The 24,335-nt window shown below is 44.1% G+C and overlaps 1 protein-coding gene and 1 long non-coding RNA gene across 3 annotated transcripts; one reads left to right on the top strand and one right to left on the bottom strand.

Moving 5' to 3' along the window:
- Positions 1 to 1,699: 1,699 nt before the first annotated feature.
- LOC129171042 (uncharacterized) lies at positions 1,700 to 20,793 on the bottom strand. Its single transcript, XR_008566726.1, has 5 exons — positions 20,438 to 20,793; positions 19,397 to 19,539; positions 11,710 to 11,809; positions 3,385 to 3,477; positions 1,700 to 3,263 (listed from the first exon to the last, which is right to left on the bottom strand). It is a non-coding gene; the product is annotated as an uncharacterized LOC129171042 (long non-coding RNA).
- On the top strand, positions 8,256 to 24,112 carry fscn1a (fascin actin-bundling protein 1a). 2 transcript variants are annotated; one of them, XM_054759343.1, is made up of 6 exons: positions 8,256 to 8,343; positions 8,414 to 9,277; positions 17,633 to 17,789; positions 19,795 to 19,916; positions 20,447 to 20,614; positions 22,281 to 24,112. In XM_054759343.1, exons 1-6 carry the CDS (start codon positions 8,256 to 8,258, stop codon positions 22,487 to 22,489), a joined length of 1,608 nt encoding a protein of 535 aa, XP_054615318.1. In that variant the 3' UTR covers positions 22,490 to 24,112. The 2 variants fall into 2 exon arrangements, with proteins under 2 accessions (XP_054615318.1, XP_054615317.1); XM_054759342.1 differs by having other exon boundaries at positions 8,282 to 9,277.
- Positions 24,113 to 24,335: the final 223 nt, after the last annotated feature.

Genomic DNA, 24,335 nt, shown 5'->3' with positions numbered 1-24,335 from the left:
GCCTTCCGTAGGAGATGAGTAATTTAGTAGCAAAGATTAGTGGACTTATTTTTTAAATATTTCCCTGATGCACTCTTCTACCTATATGTATGTATGCGGTGTGAGTCATGACGCGCTATTCTGCATAGAAATAAGTTGAGAGTGAAGGTGAAAAAACCCTCCTTAGCCCGTGGGCTCTTGTTTCTCTATACTGCCCCGTGCATTCCACTGTATGGATTAACCCTAAGGTTGTCGTTTTTACAAAGCAGAAGGGGCTCTCCCTTCTAGCTGAAGCACCATATATGGTGAACGTCTGCAGGTAAACACTTTATGGCTTGGCTCCATCCACGTAGGTGAAGGACGGATGCGGGCAAACTCGTGTTTTATCTTCTCTTGTATCTGCTGCAGAGTCAGCAAGCAGGTTAGTCATGAGGAAGGAAGTTTTAGGCAACTTTTATGGCAAGGCCTCTGACTCACACTGCAGCTTCTTTTTTTTTTTTACAATTAAAAAACAAACTGCTTAGATATATGCTGACATATATGTGATGTTTGCATAGCTGGACATGTTAATTGAACATGGCATCTGTGTGTATTTATGTCAAGACCGGCTCACAAGTACGCTAAACCAAACAAAGCACCGTTCCCTCCTTCCTCCTTTCGGTATCAAGACTTTTGCTTCTGCCTCTGCATAGTTCCCGACAACTGACAAGGTGGTTTGCACAAGCTGTGGTATTCACTTCCTCTTGAGTTGGGGAGATTAAAGTGGAAACTCTTGTTTTACAAAACCAGCACAGTGTGTTTCTCTTTATTTGTGCAGGCATGCATGAGTGCATCTGGGTGTTAGAGTTAATTATATGGAATTCCCCGAGCTGCCGGACACGGGAGAGGGCCCCAAAATGTAGGTCAAGAGGCACACACACTGCTTCCCTTGTTACATAATCAAACATACACACAGTTGTGTAGCTCCCATACAAAATGAAACACCTCTAATCTCCGGTCTTTATGTTTTATCAGGTGTGGTGGTAAAATGACTGTGGCGACTCTCTGCAGTGATTGGCTGAATACTGCAGGTAATCGCCTGGCCTGGATTACCTTGTAAGGACAGGTACACCGTCAAATCCCTCCTTCCGTGTAGCTCCTCCTCCTCCATATTTATTTTGCCATGACTCTCTCCCTCGCTCTCTTTTTTTTTTTTTTACATTCCTCTAATTTACTCTGCTCATTTTATTCGCTTGCAACCCCCCCTGCTGTTTTTTTACACACTCTTCTCTCATAAAGAGGGCTATTAGGACAATAAGAGGAGGGGAGAAAGGACAAAAGAGAGACTGAAGGTCCGCCTTTCTTGGCTTATCTGATTGTAAATTGATAACCTGGAACATACCAAGCGTCGTAGCAAGTTATACAAGGATTAGGAGACATATTGTGTGTGTGTATGTAAAAGAAAACAGTGTGTCACCATATGCCTCACGTTTTTTTTCCTGCTTTGTTTTTCCTCCCGTTTCTTTGGTAACAGAAGTAAAAGTGGGTCAGTCAGTGTTTTTACATGTAAAAGTTGGGCTGGTGCCGGGTTTTCATGTACACAATAAAAAACGTTTCTTGAATTGTGCATTCAAAAAAACACTTATACAAACTCTGATCATAGGATTTTTTATGAATTATTCAAGTTGAAATGGCACACATAAGCCCAGCTGGTGTTGTTCATTATAAGTCGGCCAAGCGGTGGGAATGATGGTGTTTTTATGAATTAAAGTTATACTTTATTTGACTTGTAACAGAGTCCATACAAGTGGGTGCTACATGACTTTAACTATAAATGTAACTGTTGGTTCCAGACTTGACCATTATAAGTGAATTTCCGCAAAGAAGGCTTTCTTATTTACAAATGGAATATTTTCATAGTTAGAGCACAGAAAATCTGTTTACAACCTTCTAAATACGGTTTTAACATTGTTAGAGCCCTCTAGACATGAAACAACACCCCCAGAGTCACCTTTACACTCATATTCCCCAACATAGTAGACATAATAAGAAAAAAAGAGAAATATATAAAAGTAATGCTACTAAATGTGTTGCGGTTGTGTGAATGGAGGGTGGACAGGAAGTGATGTCAAGGGTTCAGAGTTGAGTTTTAGCCGGGCGGGGGTTACGGCCACAACAGTAGCCTGTGTTGGGGATTATTGTGCCTGTTGTGAGATCATTGAAACTTGCAATCATACGGTAGTTTGTTGCTGCGGCCATCAAGTCTGGTGCTCGTGTGTCTCACCAAACTTTCCAGTAACAGTACCGACAACAAGTGACCATTGTGGAATACTACATATCATCTTTGAATGCGTCTTCTGAATGCCTTATATTTGTATTTTACTTCAGGTAGCCATTTTTATGCTTGGAATGACTTAATTTAGGCAAAAATATGTAACATGTGCTTAAATATGCATATTTTTTGACTAACAACAGGCCATCTCTAAATACAAAACAGCATGATTTATTAATTCATACAGTATATTTTTGAAAACACGAGATAGAGCGAAGCCGCAAAATTCGAAGCACCAAGTGGTGAGGGACGACTGTACATCATAGTATCTCACAAATGTCACATTTCACCAAGCATTTGTTTGACAGTATACCTTTTCAAGGGATAATACTATAGAAATGAAACTTGGATATACTTAAGAGTAGTCAGCGTACAGCTTGAATAGCAGTAAAGCTTTACTATCCACTGAAAGTGACTCAACACACAGCCATTATTGTCTAAATAGTTGAGAAGGCTCAAGTGCTGCTGGCAGTGGTGAGCTGCGGTTAAGGGTGACATTGTGAAGCAGAGCATGATTGCGTATTGTCCCTTGAGAAGATATAGTTCAATTTTTGCTGCGTTGTCTGTTTTTACTGCATTTATAAGGCCGCCACTTTCCGCTCTTAAAGTGATTGCGCGTCCCATACTTTTTCTTTTAACAGCGTGTGTGTTGGCAGATGGTGCGTGTCCGTCACACACATGCTCTTTTACCATTAAAAGGTTCACAGTCATCAATTATTCACACCAGCAGAACAAAAGAACACTTTCAAATCAATGAACTTGGAGCCTAAACAACAAAAATGTTGCATACGTGTTGAAATGATTGCTTATTGGTAAGGATTTGTCAGTAATTTGCATACATGCATGTCTCCCATCAAGTCGTTGAGAGGTTCCAAAGGGGGTCTTTGGAATAAGACGCTGGCACAGCCCCCCAGCTGCTGCTTAGGTTCTTAAAGGGAGCTCTCTTTGTCGCACAAGGGCGCACAATTAGCATCTTTATTACCCGGAAAGAGAAACACGGATTAGATGAATGGAATATGCAGGGGCAGAGAGGATGTGTCCATTCCAAACTGGTAATGACCTTCACCAACACCTGCCAGTATGTGTCTACTCACAGATGTGGCGTGAAATCCATTCTCCACACAGACGCTGGAAGCGGTGCAGTTTGCAGTTGTCGCCAGTAGGTGGCAGGCTGGGGCTCCCGGAGGCTGCTTGGAAGAAAAAGGAAAAGCATGCAAGTCATTAACTCTCATGCAGACAAGCACGTGCCCATTGTTAAGTTGGAGTATATGCAAATAACTGCACTGCATCATACTGGCAGGTGTTCCTATATTAAATTAATACCTACTGTATCTGACGCTGTCATTCAAAATTATTTTATTTGTAAAAGCAGAATACACATGAAATTACATAAAACACTGAATATGATTTTCCTTTTATGTGCTGTGCAGATGTTTCCAAATCCAGCAATGAAAGGAAGCAGCAACAGGGTGCACAAGACGAGCAAGGAAACAGGGAAGGAAGCGGGAATATTCATGCCGAGCACCGCCGTGTTCAATCATGCGGAGAGGATGTGATGTCACAAGCAGGAAGTAAGGTATTTTTAGCGGCATCCTGATCATGTTTCAGAAGTAGCAGTGTTTGTTTGCCTTTGGGACCTTTGGAGGAAAAGCAGTGTCGCATTTCACCTGCAAAATGCTCACTCATCATGCGCACAAAAAATGTGTGTGTGTAAACACATGACAAACACACACACACTGATGATCACGCACGGCCTCGTGTCCGACTCATGCCTCACGTCTCTGGTGACTGACCTACATCTCGCTGTCAGCTGCAGGCCACGGCAGCCGTGCACACTTCATAATGTGTTAAACAGAGGGGAACAGCCATGTAGTGGCTGCCTTGCTTGTTGCCATGACAATAAGCCTAAACTGGGGGCACTGCCAAAGCACACATATACATGCATGGGCACGCATAGCTACATGGTGATCTTTGACCTGACTGCTGTCGGGGAGTGAGTGTTGAGGTGACACAGTTGCTCGGGCTTCCAGCTCTTTGTTAGAGGAGAGCAGGCCTGCAGCTGTGTGTGCACACACTCGCAAGCTGAACGCACATTCCTTTGTGATTACACTCTGACCAACACGCTTGTATGGCCACCACAATTTTAATCAAGTTTTTACGAGGACTATTTACCACATTTCTCTGTTGAAAGTTATATACATACTTCAGTCGTCCCACACGGTGAAGCAGCAAAATAAGTTAAATTCTCAAATTTGTTGATAATAGCAAACAGAGCAGATACTGCAGGCCTTAGTAGTTAAAGATCAGCATCAAATTGTGCTGCTATAGATACTAGGCTGGAAGATTACTGCAGAAACAGCATTATAAGCACTACTGTCAATGGAATCACCACTCTGTATTATTGCATTATGCATTCACTGATAAATTACATTAATAAGTAAAAAAAAAGCCCTTTTTAATGTTTGGTGGGGAAAAACTTCATCTGGATCTGCACCTGAATGAAATAAAATTATTTTAGACCCTTCTAGGCTCAAATCTCCATTGTTCTGCTCACTAATGGAAAAAAATTGCATTGAAAAAAGGTGGGAATTTGAGATTCATCTTCAATAAAATGCAATAAGATGATATAGAGTAAACTAGTACAGGTAGCTACATCGCTGATCACGTCACACATTTGCCCCGCCACTTGTTGCCAGGCAGAATTTGTGGAGCACGGTCGTTTTTGTTTGTTTTTAAAACAAACCGGATGCTGATATTGGCATGGACAATGACTCAAAAAAACACTTTTTTCAAACCAATCTCTGCGTCACCCCAGACCACTGGTATATATGTGAGTGACAGGAAGAAAAGCTGTGACTCACTTGGCAGGGTGTCTGCAGCTTTCAACCAGGCAAATGTAAGACTTTATTTTAAGACTAGAATGAATACAATTTTAGACCCATTTCACATCCATTCTGGCAAAAAAAGTGCAACAAACATGAAGGGAAATCAGAATTCGACCAGCTGGTTGTCTGAAGTTTATGAATGTTTTTGAAATAAAAGTAACGTTAATACATTTGAAGACATTTTATGAGATTTTCAGAGAATTGTAAACATTTTCCGTCCTTACATTAAAATGATTGGATTTTAGACTTTTTAAGGCCTGCTAGGGACGCTTTTTCAGATTTATTTCTAAGGGGAAAACATTGTCTTATATTCAGGTCTTTAGTGTATGCTTTGTGTTAAATGGCCTATTTTATTGTTGACAGGCAGTGAACAAGACAGCTGCCAACTTGGTCATGGTCTGACATGGAACTGGTGCCCCTAGTTAGTCGCTCCCGGTCATAAAATGTCTGGTTCCATTTCAAACGGTCTGACGGCTGCCCAGATTGATTTCTATGTTAAAGAATGTCTCTCTATCTTCTCGCTTTTGCGGAAACATGAGCCTTCCAACATCAGGGCGGGAAGAGAGGCCAAGTGGTGCCATGAAATGAGTCAATACAATCAATAGAAACACCAACTGTGATCAGGGATTATCTTGGAAAAACTCAGTTCATCGTCTCTGCAATCCTTGCTTTCAGCCGTTATTTCCATCTCAGATGTATTTTTTTTTATTGTCCTACATTTTCCATACGGTTATTAGAGACGATACTAAGATTACCAAGCACAGAAAACCCAATGATCTGCGTTGGCAGACACTGTAAGACACAATGGTTGGAATCTAAGTTGTGACTGCTGCAGGCTCAGCGGTGTGTGCGTGTGAGGAAAGAGGATGCTGCCTGCTCAGCTTTCCTCCCCTGCTGCAGTGCTGCGCCCTCTATGGGTGTTGTAAGCACTGCAAGTCCGCTCGTGTTTTTGTGCTGCTTAATCACTGCAGCAGGCCAGCTGCCCGGGTTTTGGGCTGCAGCATCTCTAGTCTGCACAGCATTTCACCACAATAACAGCTACACCAAACACTAAGCCTTCCCAAAGACACTTTTGATTGACACTGTCAGAATAGCCTTGATTTCACAATATGTGCAGTATATTATTGTGGTTGTAGTTTGCAGTAGTGTAGAACTGCGCTATCATCTCACAGAACTGGCTATGAAGCATGTGTTGAAGTTTAAAACAAACAATATGGACAAAAGACGCACCCTGAATCTGTATTATTGTATGCTTCCAACCCTGCGGTATATACCGATATGGGGAGGGCTCTTTCCTGTCCCAGCATAACCCAAGCAAGGTCCATGAAGGCATGCTGGGATGATTACAGTATGTTGTGTAGAGCCGTGTGACCTCTGTTGAAAAAACAACAAAAACATGCAGACTCTCCAATATCTTGGTGAAAGTCTTACCCAAAGGGCGGAGGATGCAATGAGGGGACCAACCTTATCTTTGCTCCCATCCTTGGACTGTAAAGACCAGCTGTCCTAATACTTTTACCCATGCAGAGTTTGATTTATATGAGTCATTTTGGAACGAGACAGCAGCCTTCATCGGAATTTCCTCTTGGTTTGCGTGTAATCCTCTGGATAGAGGGGGGAGAATTCTTTTATGGTTTGTTCCTTGGCCCGTATTCCACTGAAGTCCAGTTCCAGATTCAATAAAAAGCGGTTTAACCAAAAAATAGCACTACAGCCCTGGAAAATGAACGACTGGTTGTTGACATGGAATTAATCTTTGTGTTTCTCCTGATGGTTAATATCGACAATGTAAAGCGGTCCTCTGCATAGTAACAAGGATCTCAGTCCTGCGCTGGCAGCACATCTGTACTTTCACTTGGACACAAATAAGGCTACTTCTTTTGCACGTGCGTTCCACTGCACGCTCCTGCTCCGAGAAGATGCCCGCAGTGATCTGTTTGGCCTCTTTGTTTTGACAGAGCCAGATCTCTGCTGCTGCCTCTGCCTCTATGTGCGTGCTGAACGCCATGAATAGAGCTTTTTGTGTGTGGGTGCGCACACACCCAATGCTCACGGCTTGAGAGTTCAATCTGACCAGCGAGTGGAGATGATGATATTATTATAAGAGGCTGGAAAACAGTTTGAAATGCTAACAATCCTTTGCACGCTAAATGGTTAAGCACCATTGCATCTCTGAGCCTTGTGGGGTACACCTTGTGGTCAGGCGGTGCCCTTAAAGGTGCTTTTTTGTACCTTGAGACTTTTACTGCAGATTTAAATCTAGTGCTTATAAGCCTAGCTTTTCCTGAATCATACCTAAAGGCCTAAACCAGTGCTTGTCAACTGGCAATGTGGGGGCCAAATTCGGCCCTCCGATGACATCATATCGGTTCACAAATTCAGTTCAAAACTTGGGTGCAAGATTTTTTTTTTGCAGCAGAGTCCTAAAAATACCAGAGCACGCCTGTGAAATGGATCTTTGACTCGTTTTTGGGGGGTTTTTTTGCAGCCGGTCCTTAAAAATAGCAGAGTCCTCCTTTGACTAACCTTTTTTGCAGTACAACCTTAAAAGCAGCAGAGCACTCCTCTCATATACTGTAGAGGATCTTTGAGTGTGTTTTTGCAGTAAGTACTTCATAACAGCAGAGTGCTCTAGTCATACAGATGATCTTTGACTAGCCTGTTGGTGGTAAGTCCTTAAAAACAGCAGAGCACTGCAATCATACAGTATATAAGATCTCTGACTTGCGTTTTTTCCCAATACGTAGCAGAGAGCTCGACATGCATTATAGGCACAATAAGAATATTAGTGAAGGGGTCCTTAGCTTTCTGACAATGTGGTCCTCAGAACAATTCCTTTGAAACGCTCTGGCCTAGACTGCAGTGCAGTTACATATTCATGTAGTATTTCATATCACGTATATCAGTATTTTGCTTTGGGCAACGGGAGACTTTGATGAAAAGTATAAGTGCAGAAGGAGAGTTGACAGTTCCGCTGCAGTTCTCCAACGACCACGGGGGGGGGGGGGGGGGGGGGGGGTGTCCTCTGTGACGTCACTGATGCTTATATAGGCTGCAGCTGTGGCGGCGGGATCGCGCTGATGAGGCAGGCAGAGGACCGGCGGCGCGCGCTCCCTAAACAAAGAGAAGCACGCTTGGCATCAGAGCATCCCACCCTTTCACGTCCACGTCCTTTATAGAACCGCCCCCCCCCCCGGCCCAAACCTCGAACCCCCCTCTCACACGGAACCGGTCCGAGGCCCGCTCGCACGCAGAACCACCATGACAAGTAACGGTGCCACCAACGGAACCAGCGACATGCTGCAGATCCAGTTCGGCCTCATCAACTGCGGGAACAAATACCTCACGGCGGAGATGTTCGGCTTCAAAATCAACGCCTCTGCCACCAGCATGAAAAAGAAGCAGATCTGGACCCTGGAGCAGAGCGGCGACGACGCCAGCGGGAATGTGTTCTTCCTCAAGTCACATCTGGGTCGCTACATCGCCACGGACAAGGACGGCAACGTGACCGGGGACAGCGAGACTGCAGGCCCCGAGTGCCGCTTCATCATCACGGCGCACGACGACGGCCGCTGGTCCCTGCAGTCCGAAACCTTCGGGCGCTACCTGGGCGGCACCGAGGACAGGATCATTTGCTTCGCCCAGACGGCGTCCGTGGCGGAGAAATGGAGCGTGCACATCGCCATGCATCCGCAGGTGAACATCTTCAGCCTGACGCGCAAGCGGTACGCGCACCTGAGCTCCAAGGTGGACGAGATCGCCATCGACAGGGACGTGCCTTGGGGTGTGGACTCCATGATTACGCTGGTGTTCCGAGAGCAGCGCTACCACCTGCAGACCTCCGACAACCGCTTCCTTAGGAACGACGGCGCCCTGGTGGCCACCACGGACAAGAGCACCGGCTACACGCTGGAGTTCAGATCCGGGAAGGTGGCGTTCAGGGACTGCGGCGGCAAGTATCTGGCGCCGTCCGGGCCCTCCGGCACCATGAAGTCCGGCAAGAGCGCCCGCGTGGGCAAGGATGAGCTCTTCCAGCTCGAGCAGAGCCACCCGCAGGTGGTCCTCACTGCTGCCAACGAGAGGAACGTCTCCACCCGACAAGGTGGGTGCATGTTTTCTGGTGCTACCGTGCTGGTATGTTAATATGATAACGTGATGGCATGTGCTGCAACACATGCTCATCCCTGGAAGACACTACCACTACACACACACACACAAAACAATGTAAACCACCCTATTGTGCATCATAAACCCCACTAAGCTCATAGCAAGAGTCCATATTCTGTGCAGAGGAGGATGTATAGTTCTCCAATTTTCCGGTAGACTGCAGTGGAAAGGATCCAACAAAGCATCCTTTAGGCCTGCATGTGCCCGCATTGACATGTAAACCAGCCTTGAAGTAAGAAGCCCACTCGCTGTTTGATTGCTTCAACGTTTACACCACAATGAAGGAAGATCTTTCAGGCCTATGCTGCACATGCAAAGCCAGATCCGTCTTTTGGGTCCAATCATAAACGCACAACAAAAAAAACTAACATTGAAATACATGAACACTGCTTGTAGGAACACACCTGACCCAGGTTAGATGAGTGTGATGGTTGGTATCAGACAAAAGCTCCTTCCTCCCTCCTCCATCACACCTCTTGCATATTTTCCCCTCATCCTGTCCCTCCCCCATCCTCTTCCTGCCATCAGGCATGCCTGCTGTGGGTTAAATGTCATTACCACGTGGTTACCAAATCCCCACTTAAATCAGCTCCAAAACAATTAACTTAATAGCACTATAAAATCTGTATTTAGTGCGTGGTCACATGATCTTTGTGAGGATACAGTCCTCACTCTTGTGGTTTGGCTTCTCTTCTCTTCCTTTTTTTTTTTTTTTTTTTTTTTTTTTCCTTTTCAGGTCCTATCTCCCCATGACACTCTAAGCCCCGTTGTGTTTACTTGTCAATGGATCTTTTATTTATCCGCTTTTTTTTTTTTTAAACCACATCGGCAGTTTCTCTGAAAGCGGCGTCCACCACAAAATGGAGGGTGGAAACTGTTAGATGCATAAAACCTCCTAGCACAGCTGTACGAGCTACAATGCTAACATTACAGTCACATTTTAATGGGCTATCATGCTATGTTGGACTGTTTGCTGGAGGAAAAATCCAAATAATCAAACTTATAGTTCATGAACAGTTGGTAGGCTTTATTTTAAGATCTGTAGTGGAGCCTGCCTTTTTTATTTATGAATTTTTTAAAATAAAACAAAGCTGTCTCGTTTTTGAAGTTGTGGGCGTATACACTGGGCGGGCTTCAGACAAAGGATTTATTTCCTTCAAATCAGGAAAATCCGCAACTTCAAAAGTGGCTTTCTTCACTCGAGTGGCGTAAACGAGTGAAGGCGATGATGGATAGTTCTCCTGTTTGGTGCTCATAGAGGCCCTAAGGAGACACTTTACTGTTAGAACATTTTGCATTATAGGGGACTTTTTAATTTATATAAAAAAAAAAAATGTTTTCAGACTGACAGCTGCTCATAGTGGACCACAGCCAAGATGGCGGTGGAAGTGGCCTCTGGCTTCCATTAGCGGAAGCGGGTGGTTTTGATGTTGGTCCAAAAGCTTCTCAGTGCTATCACAACTGTTGATTTTTGTGCTGCTGATCAAGTTCACACCCTTTTTAAGGCAGAAAATCCAGTTGAGCCTCAATTTATTAAGCGTGCCAGAAGTGCCCAAGTGTGAATGTTGGCCTTTGTCGAGCTTCTACCCATCATTTCTATCACCATTTGTCATGGCTATCCCTCTTTTAAATGACACAATTTCTCTTATGTAGTTGATTTGCAGTTAACAATTACAAACAAAACAATATGCTTTCGAAAGAGTGCGGTAATACATTTGCATCACAAAAAAGCCTACTCAAAAAAAATCCGACTTCACAATCTCTCGGCGTTACTTTCTCTCCCATCGTATCACTGCGCACTGTCGCCTGCCCATTGTGTATGTGTTTCTCAGCGGTCTTCATCTGTGCATGTAAACACTGGAACACATACACAGCTATGGACAGGCGGCAGCACGCAGTGATAAGACGGGACAGAAAGTAACGCTGAGCAATTGTGAGGTCTGATTTTTTTTTTTTTTTTTTTACTGGAGGCATTTTTCTGATGCAAATGTATTACTCTTTAGAACGCATACTGTTTTGAGAAGTCAAACGCTTTACCGAAGTGGCCCCACCAACTAACCAGAACTGTGTTGCTCATTACCGAAATCCGACCACAACTCTGCTCAAGTGTACGTCACTGTTGATGCCCTACACTGCTGATGGGGATGTCAAACAACTTCATGTCCAAAAATCCCAACTATCCCTTTAATGGAAAAGTGACACTGTATGAGAACATTATGGCACTGGGGCATTTTCTTAAGACAAGACAATGTCTCGCATACAGCAGTCACACAAATGAGACAAGTTCCGATAAGATGTTGGTGTTTTGTTTTGTTTTTTTTTTTTTTTTTTTTTTTTTTGAGGTCACTGTTGGGGCTGCTGGCTCACCATGTCTGTAGTTCATCCCAAATGTGTTTGATGGGGTTGAGGTCACGGTTCTCTGCAGATTTTTCCACACCAAAATCCTTCAAGCATCCCTTTATGGACCCTGAAACATAAAAAGGGGCCTTGGTAAGCTGAAGAATGAAGATTCAAACGGGAACAAGAGGTCTAGTCCAACTCCTGATTAATTCACGTAATCTATTTTAAAAGCGTCTGTGTACCTGTGTCCAATATCGCGCGCGCGTGTGTATAGGTGTAATGGCAGAGCCTGTATTTCACTATTACTTTTGTGTGCATGTTGACTGCAACCCAGCTGTTTCCTGTCATTAGTGCTTGTGTCCCATCCATCCTTGCAATGCAGATGGTCCCAAATTCCCAGAGAGGCCGTTTATGGACTGGGATGTTGTGATTTGAGTCCGTTAGCCTGCAGTTCAGTGGCTTTTCAGAGTGCCAAGACGGCAGGCCGAGAGCATCTTTCAAGAGGTCATCATTTCCTGTGTACGTCTGCGTTATGTGACCGCTGACTGGTCGTCTTGGCCTCTGGCTCCACTTGAGCATTAACAGGGAGAGGTCAGCTTTTGTAATCTGGGAATATATTTGGTCACATTGCAGTGCATTTATAAAGTTCCCCTGCTATGCAAAGTTTAGACTTTATTAGGGGTGTAACAGTCGTTGTGGTGAAGGTGAAAGCTTCTCTACACGTCTTAAAGCAAAGACTGGATCTCTGCCAACTACAGTCGTCCCTCGTTTATCGCGGCTAGTTGGTTCTAATTTCTGCGAGTTAGGATTCAATATTAACAAATGGAATATTTTCATAGATAGCACATAGAAAACCTGTGACTTTGTAAATATGGGTATTAACATTATTAGAGCCCTGTAGACATGAAATAACACCCCATAGTCACTTTTACACTCATGTTATGCTTTTACATCAGTGCAGGGACATCAGACAGCTGCTGCTAGCATAGCAAGCTACCGAGCTAACTAGTTAGCCTCTCCAATGAACAAAGAAGCCAAAAACTTACTGCTTCCACACAGAATGAGAGGAGAACCTTTTTGTCGCTCGGTCTCAGCCGTGGCATATCCGTCTCGACCGTGGCATGTCGGCTGGTCTCTGCTGGCTCAGTAGCCAGTCCGCATGCAGTGTGAAAGGTAATGTAACCTAACGTCATGTCTCATAACATTACTGATGCCTGGTGACCACAATACTACATAGAACTTGTCTTTCAATATTTTTGACTGACAAACCATACCATAGTCAACCACGAAACAGCGATCATTCATTCATTCATTAAAAAAAACAACACAATATAGTGAGGGAGTGACATTCAAACCGTGGCATTGCAATTCATGATTGAGATGTATTATTAGATATTACACTCATTTGCTTTATCACCTCTAAGACTAAGCTAAAGTGTACAGTGTCTATGTGGAGTGTCTCCTAGTTGTCAAACGGGAGTTAAGCATGTTTTTTAAAAAGTCAACGGTTGCCTTCTGGCTGGCAAACAAAAGGAAGATTTGCTTGGGGGCGATATTTGCTAACTGGGTTTAAAGGGTGGGCTGTGTCTGTTTGGTTTGGAACATGTATGCCCTGAGGTCATGTGGTCCAGGAGGTCAATGCATCCAGTCTACATAAAATGCCAAATGGGAGAGATGATGGAATGATGATGAATTGAGCCTGAGACTGTAATTAGATTGTTACTCATTTAACAGTACAGTGTACTTTCTATTGGGGTGGTTGTTCAGTGACGTAGCACTGCACATCATCATACCGACAGCTGTTTTTACATTTTGTCTTTCTGGTGTGGTTAACCATAATATTAGATCTATCATCGACAGTGCACACCCAAGTCAGGTTTGCTTTGCTGTGTGTTGTGAGGAGGCCATGGGCAGCTGTGGATCCGGGTGTGGTTTGCCAAAAGAGCCCTGACACCACTTCTGTGTCCGTCATCACCTCCCACTGCAGGACACACGTTGGACGATAAACTATGTCCAGGCACAGAAAAGAAGGGTGGTGTTCCCCAACTGTGTGTGTGTGTGTGTGTGTGTGTGTGTGTGTGTCGGTAAGCATCGGTTTGGCTTCCAGTCTGCAGAAATGCCCTTCACACTCTACATGGATAAAAAAATCAATTTCCTTTTTTTGTCATTTGGCTGCAGAAGTGTCAAGCATTACATGCTTCCTTCAGCTTGTTTTTTTTTTTTTTTTTTAAGGCAGGACTAGCTGGTCTCAAAACAAAAGGCCGACGATCTGGTGTCTCCCCATTTGTGCCCCAGCTGTCCGCCTCCTCAGTCAGGCCGGCTGAACAATGGCAGACACACACTGGCGATGGAACTGGGTACAATCGTGTGTGTTCACAGCAGACCTTTGGTGCTGGCTCACATTAAACTGCTGCCAACAATCTGTGCCGGCCTTCATCAGATGGGATGAGTTGGGTGGGGTGGACAGAAAGATGGCAGAGGGTGTTTTCTGTGTGTGAGTGTGTGTGTGTGTGTGTGTGGTTTGGGAGGGTTCTGCATGTGTGGTCACTTTTGGTGTGGTGTGCAGATCTGTTCCTGCTTCCTTCGGTGTATACTTGTGATCAGTGTACACGTATCTGGGTTTTGCGCGCACACACACTCACTGATATCTGCAGCCATGGACTCCATGGGTCATGGCTTTGTTTCCACTGGCGTCGCTCTTATGTTTTGTCTATGTTAGTGTTGTATATTTCACAGCGTGTATTTTCCTTGTGATATAACCTTTTTTTTTCAGGGCTTCTTTGTGTGTGTGTGTTTGGAAAAACGACAATTTTCCCACACCCCAAACACACCATCCCACTTTAGCTTAGGCCACAGTTGAATGTTGAATTTAGTGTGGTGTGTTTTAGGAAAAATGTGCTAACTTTACTTGGGAATCGTGGAAAATTGGACAAAGTGCTGTGTGTATGAATTAATTTGTACATTAGTTTATTTGCATTTTAGTTTTAAGATTCTGTCAATGAGAGCTCAGTTCCTTGACTTAGGAGCAACTGAACGTTTTTGCAGTTGGGCAAATTTTGGGACTCGGCTCATTTGCTGTATAGAAGATATACTGTACTCCCGCTCTTCACCCTCGGGACCGATTTTGGTCTCATTGACTCCCGTTGTAATCAAATTTAACGTTGGAAAAATATGCTCCAAAATAATAATGCAATTGTTGACCTACTCAAGACTGGATTTTTGGAAAATATGGTAGAATTTTTTTGGGGGGGGGGGGGGGGGGGGGTGATGTGTGTGTGTGTGGGGGGGGGGGGGGAACTACTGCTATATCTCACTTTTATGAGATGGAAGTGTAACTTAAAGAGGCAAAAAGGGTTAATAGCACTGCTCTAGTCATATAGAGGATCTTTGATCCTCAATGCACTCAGACTGATGTGCTCGTCCCATCTACTGTAGCTGTCCCTCATGTTTGAAGCACCGCTTTTTTTTTTTTTTTTTTTTTTTACCTCCGCTTTATGGATTAAACCCTCTCAAGTTGTACACAAGACACAAATCTTGTCCTTTGCCGCACTGATGGGTGCTTTAAATACACGCACCCGCTAATATATGAGGTCTCCTCTGCTACTGTGCTGACTGCGTCGGCCCTACCAGGAAACTGTGAGGATTAGAGCGTAGTGTCTTGACTTAAAGGTGGAGGATGGTAGATTTTTTTTTCCTTCCTCTCCTCCCTGCTTCAACCCCTCTTTGTCTGTTGTTGCTAGTTCTCATCTTCTCTGCGCATGTGGTTTCCATTAAGCCCCCTTATGTTTTCCCTCTCAATCATCCGTGCGTGTGTGTGTGTGTGTGTGCGCGCGCGTGTGTGTGCATTCCCACATATCTGCAGAAACTCAATATGTTGGCAGAGGCCAGAGGTCTCAAGTTTTGGAGTTGATTTTAGAGTGTGCCCGACCAACGAGGAGTAATGTGTCACGCTCCCATTTTCAATTCTTTTTTCTCCTAAAACCAAAATGAGAGCAGTTATTCTTCAGCGTTTGCTACCTTACATAACTCAGCAGATGCCTGCCTGGTTCCTTTCGCATAGGGAGCTTCAAGGCAGTTTTTCATTAGGCGGGGCCGTATAAAATGTATTTCATATTTTAAGCACTATATCTCTCTCCCTGTCCTTTTTCTGCTGGAATAAATGATTTAGCGACACTAATTTGCCCAGAGATGAAGATAAATAGTACATCAGTTTAGTTTAAAGCACCACTCTTGTGGGCCGCAGCTCTTTTTTTTTTTTTTTTAATACTGGCCCAGGGCATATTTAAAAATATGAAAAATTGACGAAAAATTGGCAAAAACGCCGAAAAACATAGTGACCAAAAGTTGAAACGTTGATGCTAATAACACAAAAGTGACATGTTTTCTTCTAATATTTATAACTTCTTAGCATACTGGATCTGTTTTAGCCTGTGTTACAAAATAAATATCAAAATGCCGACCCTGAATTTGCCGATTTAGACAGCCATGCGCTCATAATGACACACTGCAGCATTCCACTTAGTTTAGAGCCGCAACAACTGATGACTGAGATCATCACTCATCAAGTCAGTCGACAGCTATTTAATGTCCGTAAATGCAACTCATGTTCTTGCCTGTGCTATTTGCTTGCTACGCTGCCACGGGGCAGCTTCTGGGTGACTTTGTCAAGCTTGAGCGGGAGGGCAAGGACATCGAGTGCGGACTTGTCCGTCCGACACACAGCTGCAGATATCTGCTGACGAGCACGCCATAGAGAGGGCAGTGTCCCACCGCTGCAGCTCACGTTGTGTTGTAAACAGTCGCCTTTGAATACGACATATTTGAGAAGTTCGAGTTGAAAGAAATTCAGCAGTTTGGGTCGGCGCTTGCCATTGAGGGGGTGATGGTGGGTCCCGCAGCCAAACCGGTTGAGAACCAACGCTCTAATTTCAGCCTTTCAAATGTGAATATTTTTAAATTTCCATAGTCATCCGTGAAAGCAGACCTATTATCTTTTGTGTTTTAGGCTAAACAAGATATTCACATGCAAGCTTTGACTTTGGGAATCTTTTTGTCTCTTTTGGTCCATGTTATGGACCAAACCACTAACTGTTGGTGTTTGGTTCATATTGATTTGGTCTGTCTAGGGCCTAACCGATTACTGGAATAATCAAAACGACAAGTTTAAGATTAATAGACAAAAAAAAACATTAGTTGCAGCCCTTGTTTAGGTTAAACTCTTAAAAATGACCCCAAGTGAGGCCGTTTGGGGTTGAAATGAGGTTCCTGGACATCTGCGGGTCCAGCATGACTTTCTTGTTTTGTTCTGTATGACCTGTCATTCCAATGTATTCAGCGTGGCCTGATAGCCAGTGGTAGGCTCGTAGAGGAGAACGATGGCAAAAAGAAGCGCTTGGAGCTTGCAGGCGGGTGTCATGCATGGAAAGCGGTGAGGAAAGCGAGCACATGATTACATTGGCTTGTACTCAAACACACATTTCTTTCTGCACTCAATTACACAACACTGTCCATGTTTCTCTCTCTCAATCAGGCCCGCAGGCTAACGGTCAACTATGACCTCATCATGCACAATAGCATGCATTGTGCTCTATGAACTGTGTGTGTGTGTGTGTGTGTGTGTGTGTGTGTGTGTGTGTGTGTGTGTACAGTTGTGTATGGTCCTGTCGACTGACATTGTTTACTTCTCTGTAGCTCTTTGTGGGACTGCTGTGGTGTTAATGAGGTCAGGAGTTGTGTACATTCATGGTGGAGTGTATGCAGTGTGTACGTGGAATCCTTCACTAATCCAAGCTGTCTGATGTTGCTCATTTAGAACGTCTGATCCTGACCAGACAATTAGTCTGTGTGTGTGTGTGTGTGTGTGTGTGTGTCTGAATCTTCCCCATTTTGCAGCCTTTGCATTGTAGCTGACCCCTTCTAAAAATCCGTCCCTCCCCCACTGTATCCCCAGGTATGGACCTGTCTGCCAATCAGGACGAGGAAGGTGACCAGGAAGTCTTCCAAGTGGAGATCTGCCGTGAGAACAGGAAGTGTGCTTTCCGGACCGCCGCTGGGAAGTACTGGACCCTCACTGCCAACGGAGGCCTGCAGTGCACCGCCTCCTCCAAGTACGTCTTGTCACACCTGTTTCACTCTGTCACAACCCCCCCAGCATAAGGATAACGGGGAACCTCCATCGCTGATGGCTATTTGATCCTTTTAGAGTGTGTTTGTGTTTATGAGGTGGGGGTCCAATGTCATGCCTGGGCGCAGGGGTCAAGGCTTTGGCATGTTGTGGGAGAGTGAATGCATTTGTGCGCCAGCTCAACCTGTGCAGAGTGATTTTCTTTCATGTCCAGCCAGAATGCTGGCTCTTAACCCTTAACCCTTGACCTTTGGGCGAGTGCCTTCTGGGGTCTTCTACTTGGGGTTCTAGAAAGGAATTAGGAGTAGGTGATTTTTGAAATTTGAAAGACGAGTCGTGTGTAGTATTCTGGTCACTACTAGACGTCAGTAATGTTACATTGATGAGACATGACCTGAATTAAATCAGCCATGGATGAAGAGTCCCACATGACAAGGTTCTCCCATTTGCTGTGGAAGTGGTACATTTTTGGCTTCTTAATTTGCCTTTCTTCCCCACTCAATTCCAAACCTATGAAGTTGAGAATTAATAAATTGCCTTTTTTTTTTTTTTGTAATAATAAATAAATAAATAAATTGTCCTCCCGGTGGAACTGGAGGTGGTGGCTGGAGACCGGGAAGTCTGGTCTTCCCTACTGAGACTGCTGCCCCCATGACCCGTACACGGAAAAGCAGAAGAAAACGGATGGATGGGTAAATAAATTGGAGGCTAACTAGTTAGTTCGGCAGATTGCTATGCTAAAAGCAGCGGCCGTCTCTTGTGCCACTTCAGAGATCCATTAGCCTGCGCATAGTCTGTGCGCAATGTGATGTAAACAAAGCTAGCAGTATTGTCTGAGTGTACGTCAGATTGTTAGACTGGCTGTCCTGGATATCAGTCAAGTGACAAACACCATAGTGGGGCGGGGGGGATGATGGCCAATCTTTTTTTTAATGCCATGTGATCGACCCACATTACGTTGAAGACACTTTCCCAATGCTAACGATGAGTTATTTGTCTACTATATTCAGCAATACGAGTATAAAGGTGACTATAGGTGTTATTTGTCTACAGGGGCTCTAATGTTAAAAACCAGGAGGTCATAAACAGATTTTCTATGCGCCAACTATGAAAATATTCCATGTATTAATTTAGAACCCTGTTTTTAAATGTTAATTCCGTGAGAGGGCGCTCTATGCTGGAAGCATGAAGAATTCAATGGGTTCAGTGATGTGGAATGAGATCGGGAGCTTGGTGAACTGGCTTACTGGTAACTTGCTTGTTGGACTCGCTGGCTTGTTTTTATTAAGCCTATTCAGCCTCCCAGGCATGTTCTTTATGCTATAGTGTTGCTGAATCACTGCTAATGTGTCCTATTGTCCAGTGCGACCAATCTTTACGGTACTAATCTTTATGTTGGGAAACCATTGGGAATACATTAGATTTTAGTGTCAATCAGCAAATGGCTTATATCAGCTTCACAATGCGAGTAACATTGCCCCTCATTTCTTAATGGTTGCATTAATCAGGCATACGCAGACATCCTGTATCTGAAGTGAAACAGCATTCCACAACAGATGGTGTTCGACCTTTTGAGGTTCCATTACTTACCTCTCCAAGGTGTTGTCATCTTGAGATAAGACAAAAGAGACAACCGCCTCCCCGCAGCCACATTCCATCAATGCACTCGCCAGCTTTTGTTCTCTTGTTGCCGTCCACACTTGGACCACAATTTCCTCTCTTGTGTTGCATCTCTGAGAGGAAAACACACACAGTGAGTGTTTAAGTTGCTTCAGGTACGTGAATCCCTCGTGCGCGACTTGAGCCACTGAGCCCAAGTGGAGGGGAAATGAAATCAGATGCTTGATTCAACTCCATAATCTTGTCCCTGCGTGCGTGTGTGTGTGTGTGTGTGTGTGTGTACGCTTGCCGCTCATGCAGGTGCCACATGAACGCTTCCTTTTTAAAAAAAAAAAAAAAAAAAAAAAATTTAAATGGTCTCTTTGTAGGTCAGCTAATTGCTACTTCGACATTGAGTGGCGTGGGAAGAGGCTGACTCTGCGGGCCGCCAACGGGAAATACGTCGCCGCCAAGAAAAACGGCCAGCTCGCAGCTACCATCGACTCCGCCGGTCAGTTTGAGTCCTTCATGCAGTGATTTCCAATACACAGTGCAGGAATAACATCCTGGATTCTTGTCGTTTCCATTAGTTTTTTTTTTTTTTTTGTACACATGATCCACTTATCCCTAAATTGAAATACCTTGCACGTGTAGCGCATGAATTTGTCCATTAGCGCTTTACATCATTGCAGAGCACAGATGTTGGCTGAAGAAGGACGGACCATTGACTCTACAAGACCAGATCAGAAGATGCGCTAGATTTGAATAAAGCAGAATTTGATGCTGAGAGATGACTGACAAAAAGTGTTGTTGGCTATTCTTAGGTGTTTAACAATATTTTATTTGATTGCTATTAATAATTGTATTTTTTGTTTTATTTATTTATTTAATCTAAAAAATGATTCCTTTAAAAATATTGATTGTGGTCGTAGCAGGCTGTGGTGTAAAACCACATATGCTTTCTATTCTTTACCAACTAAGGTCCTCAAAGCAGTATTTAATACAAACACCTACAATGAAGTGTTCATTTACCCGTCGCAGGCGAGTCTGAGGAGTTCATCATGAAGCTCATCAACCGTCCCATCATCGTGCTGCGCGGCGAGCACGGCTTCATCGGCTGCAGGAAGGTGACTGGGACCCTGGACTCCAACCGCTCCTCCTACGACTACTTCACGCTGGAGTTCAGAGATGGCGCCTACAGCCTGCAAGGTCGGTGTGGCTCACGGTGACCTCCGTACTGTATGTGCATGTCAGCAGTAGTCGGAGCGCAGTACAGCACACTTGTTGGATCAGCTGCAGGCATAAAAGGGATTACATCTGTTATACAGTGGGATACGCAGTATGGATGGGCTCTAAAAAGGAGGATTTGATTTGGTTAATTATCGCCACCAAAGAGGGATATGTTTTTTGTTTTTTTTTAAATTACCTTTCGTTTGTTAGCAGGATTATGCAAATGACTTACTTTTTAGCGAGGCGGGGCATGGTGCCAAGAAGAACCCTAAAATGCTGGTCCTCAATCCACTTGAGTGAGATTATTTTTATACAGTGCAACGTTTTAGATTCAGTTTGTGCAGATTCGCACAATATCAATCAAATGCCTCAACGGTTTGGAACAGCGGTACTGCTAAGGCTGATGAACAGCTGCATGTCTTGAAATGGGAGAACGGACTGGGGGGGGAAAGACAAGTTAGTAACATCAACTAGAATAAAACAAATTTTTTTTTTTTTTTCAAATTCTGACCAAAAATCTCCAAATTTGCAGGGGTGGCAACGCTGAATTGCAAATGTGAGGGCACCCACTGTAGAGGATTATGCCGTTTTTTATTTTCAGGTGGAGGGAACACTTTTATATGGTGACTCAAAGTCACTAAATATATAACTTAATTTCTTCCTAAACATGTTTTTGGGTCCATCCGTTGTTTGTAGTGTAGTAGCTTTAAAGGAGAATCACATAAGACTTTTATTTGACAAACATTTACAGCAGGGGTCACCAACGTGGTGCCAGGTAGCCCCCACGACCACATGAGGTGCCCGCAAGCCTGCTTTTCATTCAGGTGTTCAGTTAATAATGAAAGAACAGTAGATGAAATGCATTGTGAAATACAACATGTGAGTTGTGGACACCAGCATTTTGTTCATGTTCTGGTAAAACAAGCATATTCACTTTGTTTGGGTTTAAAATAAGCTCTGAAAATAAATGTTACAAAAATGAGTTAGTAAAAGTAGCTCTCACAAGGAAAAACCTTGGTGACCCCTGATTTACAGTCTAAGGCAGGGGGAATGGACATTGAAAATACAGTAACAATATAATTATTTTTTCATATATTTTTTCTAAAGAAATAAATGCTTTTTAATCTATATTTGCAGCAAATGTAATAATAATCTACCAAACACTACTACTGCATACGAGTATCATTTGCAAGTATGCATTTGTTGCCGCAGTCAGGAAGTCGCTACCGCCACCGGGACGTGCAATGTGCCAGCCCGGTCTGTCGTTGAGCCGTGCAAAATGTTTTTATTGTGGGTCATCTGTTGAAGTGAAATGTACATTTAAATGTCTAATTAGCTGCCCTATTTGTAGATGTTCCAAATCGGCATGCTAATCGCTAGCGCGTATATGGGGTTTCCATTGCAAATTAGCATCGAGCTAGCGCATTAGTTTGAATGCATTTGCATTTGCGTTTGTTGAATGTCAAAGATAAATTGCAGCTCCTGTAAGTCATAATTGAGATGCTTTGTTTTCTGCATGTCCTGTTTTCATAGTAAAAGCTATGACGTGGAACTCCACTGGAGACTTCCGGTGATGTCGCAAGTAGATTATGACGTATAACGGAGAAGCTGGTGTGTTCAGTTTGGTTTGCTGTCTTGTCTGCAGACTCCACCGGTAAATACTGGATGGTCGGGAACGAGCAGGCCGTGGTGAGCAGCAGCGACACGCCCGTCGACTTCCTTTTTGAGTTCTGCGACTACAACAAGCTGGCCGTGCGCCACGCCGCCGATGGCAAGTACCTCCGCGGCGACCACGCCGGCGTGCTGAAGGCCAACGCCGACGACCTGGAGACGGCCACACTGTGGGAATACTGAGGGGAAAGAAGCGGTGGGTGGGTGGGCGGGGGGTAGATGCACAACAGCACCACCCACCATCACCCCGTCGACCTTATACACCTTATGTGGCGTCTTGTATGACTTCATATGTTGAACTGCACAGAGAGGATGGTTCGTTCTCTGCCTCCCTATCCTTCCTTCCTATCCCTCCCTTTCCCAGCTGCCAACCTTTATGTTGCCATAGTTACAGGGCTGTGCACTTTTCCTCCACCCCCCAACCACCTCGCTCACACTTTGGCTCGCTGCTCGACCCCCACCCCGTCCCCAGTTATCGCTCACTCCCTTGTCGCCTTAGCACCGACTGGACTTCTTCTCCTCTTTCTGCTGGTGTCTCTTGTATATTGATTGGTGTTCTGATGGCGTTCTACTTGATCCCCAAAAACCACACTTGTCACCTGCTTCCAGGAGGCGGCTCAAGTGGAAACCAATCTGGAAGCGTCTATGAAAACCAGATTTCTGTTGATGACATGTAAACTAGCTTCCTGTGTTGTCCTCTTGCCGTGTTCCGATTGGTCGGTGGGGAGATTGCTTGCTTGTTTGGGACCAAACGGGATGTAGGCAGTCAATGCCCCTACCCCCGCCTATTGTCCCCTGAACAGTTACATTTAAAAAAAACAAACAATTTTGGGCTTGGAAGGATGTAAATCTGTCAAAAGTCCGAGGCACAGACATTATTATCATGGCGAAGTACAAGTATGAAGTAGGAAAGCCTAAAAATGAGTTTTTCTGAAAGCTGCTTTTTGGATGAGTTGAGCCAACATGAGTGTCGTGATTATGTATGTAGACCAAGCCTTGTGATTAAACTGGATTCAACCACCGTGTCATCTCACACAAAGCTGATACAACTGGAACATGGTGCTACTAAAGTGTGTGTGTGTGTGTGTGTGCTGTTCGGACCAACTGATGGTTAGGGTTTTTTTTTTTCTGTCCAGCCAAACCCAGTGAAGCATCTCACCCTTCACAAAAGCACTTGAGAGCCTTGTCAATAACCAAATCTGCTGCTTCTTGACTTATTTTCCGTTAACTCGTCATATCTGCCTTTTAAAACGAGATACGACGACATATTGTTTGTTTTATTGGCTCGTCAGTGAAGAAGCGGATCGGGAAAAACAAGGAGCGGTTCCCTGATGATTAGCAGCTTTTTCTGTTGTACAGTCTTGACTGTCCGCCTGCTTTCCCCCATCAGCACCTCCTTGGTTTCAAATCATTACAGTGCTATGAAATAACACGTGATTGTAGCCAGCTCTCTCTTTTTTTTTTTTTTTTTTTTGTTAAAGGTTGAGAATCTCAAATAACCGAATGGTTATCCATGGAGACGGCGTCTCCATGGATAACCACCACCCAGGCTTGGACAAACGGATGTGGAATGGCAAACGTGTGGTAATGACTGTGCCTTACGCTTACGTTTTGGGCAGTAAGATAATGGATGAAAAAAAAAAATTAAAGGTTAAAATCCACATCTTTGCTTTGTATAACTGGAACTTCCTTTTGTATAATTTTTTGTATAATTTGTTTGATATTGTGGATTCATCTCTTTCTCTCTCTTGTGCCATTGGTTCACCTGAAATCCAACAACCAATAAAACTGGGATTTGGAACAATGTGTGTGTGTGTGTTTTAATTGTAATTGCATATTGTAATCAATCTAAACAGTCCCTTAATTAAAATGTCCCAATACACAATATCACTAGAAAAGCACTTGGAGAGCGCAGACCTCCGCCAGGCGCCTACATTGACTTTATCTTCCCTGACCATGAAAACGTACCATTCGTAATCAGATTCATTATGATTGTTCAGTAGTTATTCAACAAAAATGTCATTTTCTG

The sequence above is a fragment of the Dunckerocampus dactyliophorus genome, chromosome 18 (assembly GCF_027744805.1).
Source record: "Dunckerocampus dactyliophorus isolate RoL2022-P2 chromosome 18, RoL_Ddac_1.1, whole genome shotgun sequence".
NCBI classification, from domain to species: domain Eukaryota; kingdom Metazoa; phylum Chordata; class Actinopteri; order Syngnathiformes; family Syngnathidae; genus Dunckerocampus; species Dunckerocampus dactyliophorus.
This window is presented reverse-complemented; position numbering and strand designations above follow the sequence as displayed.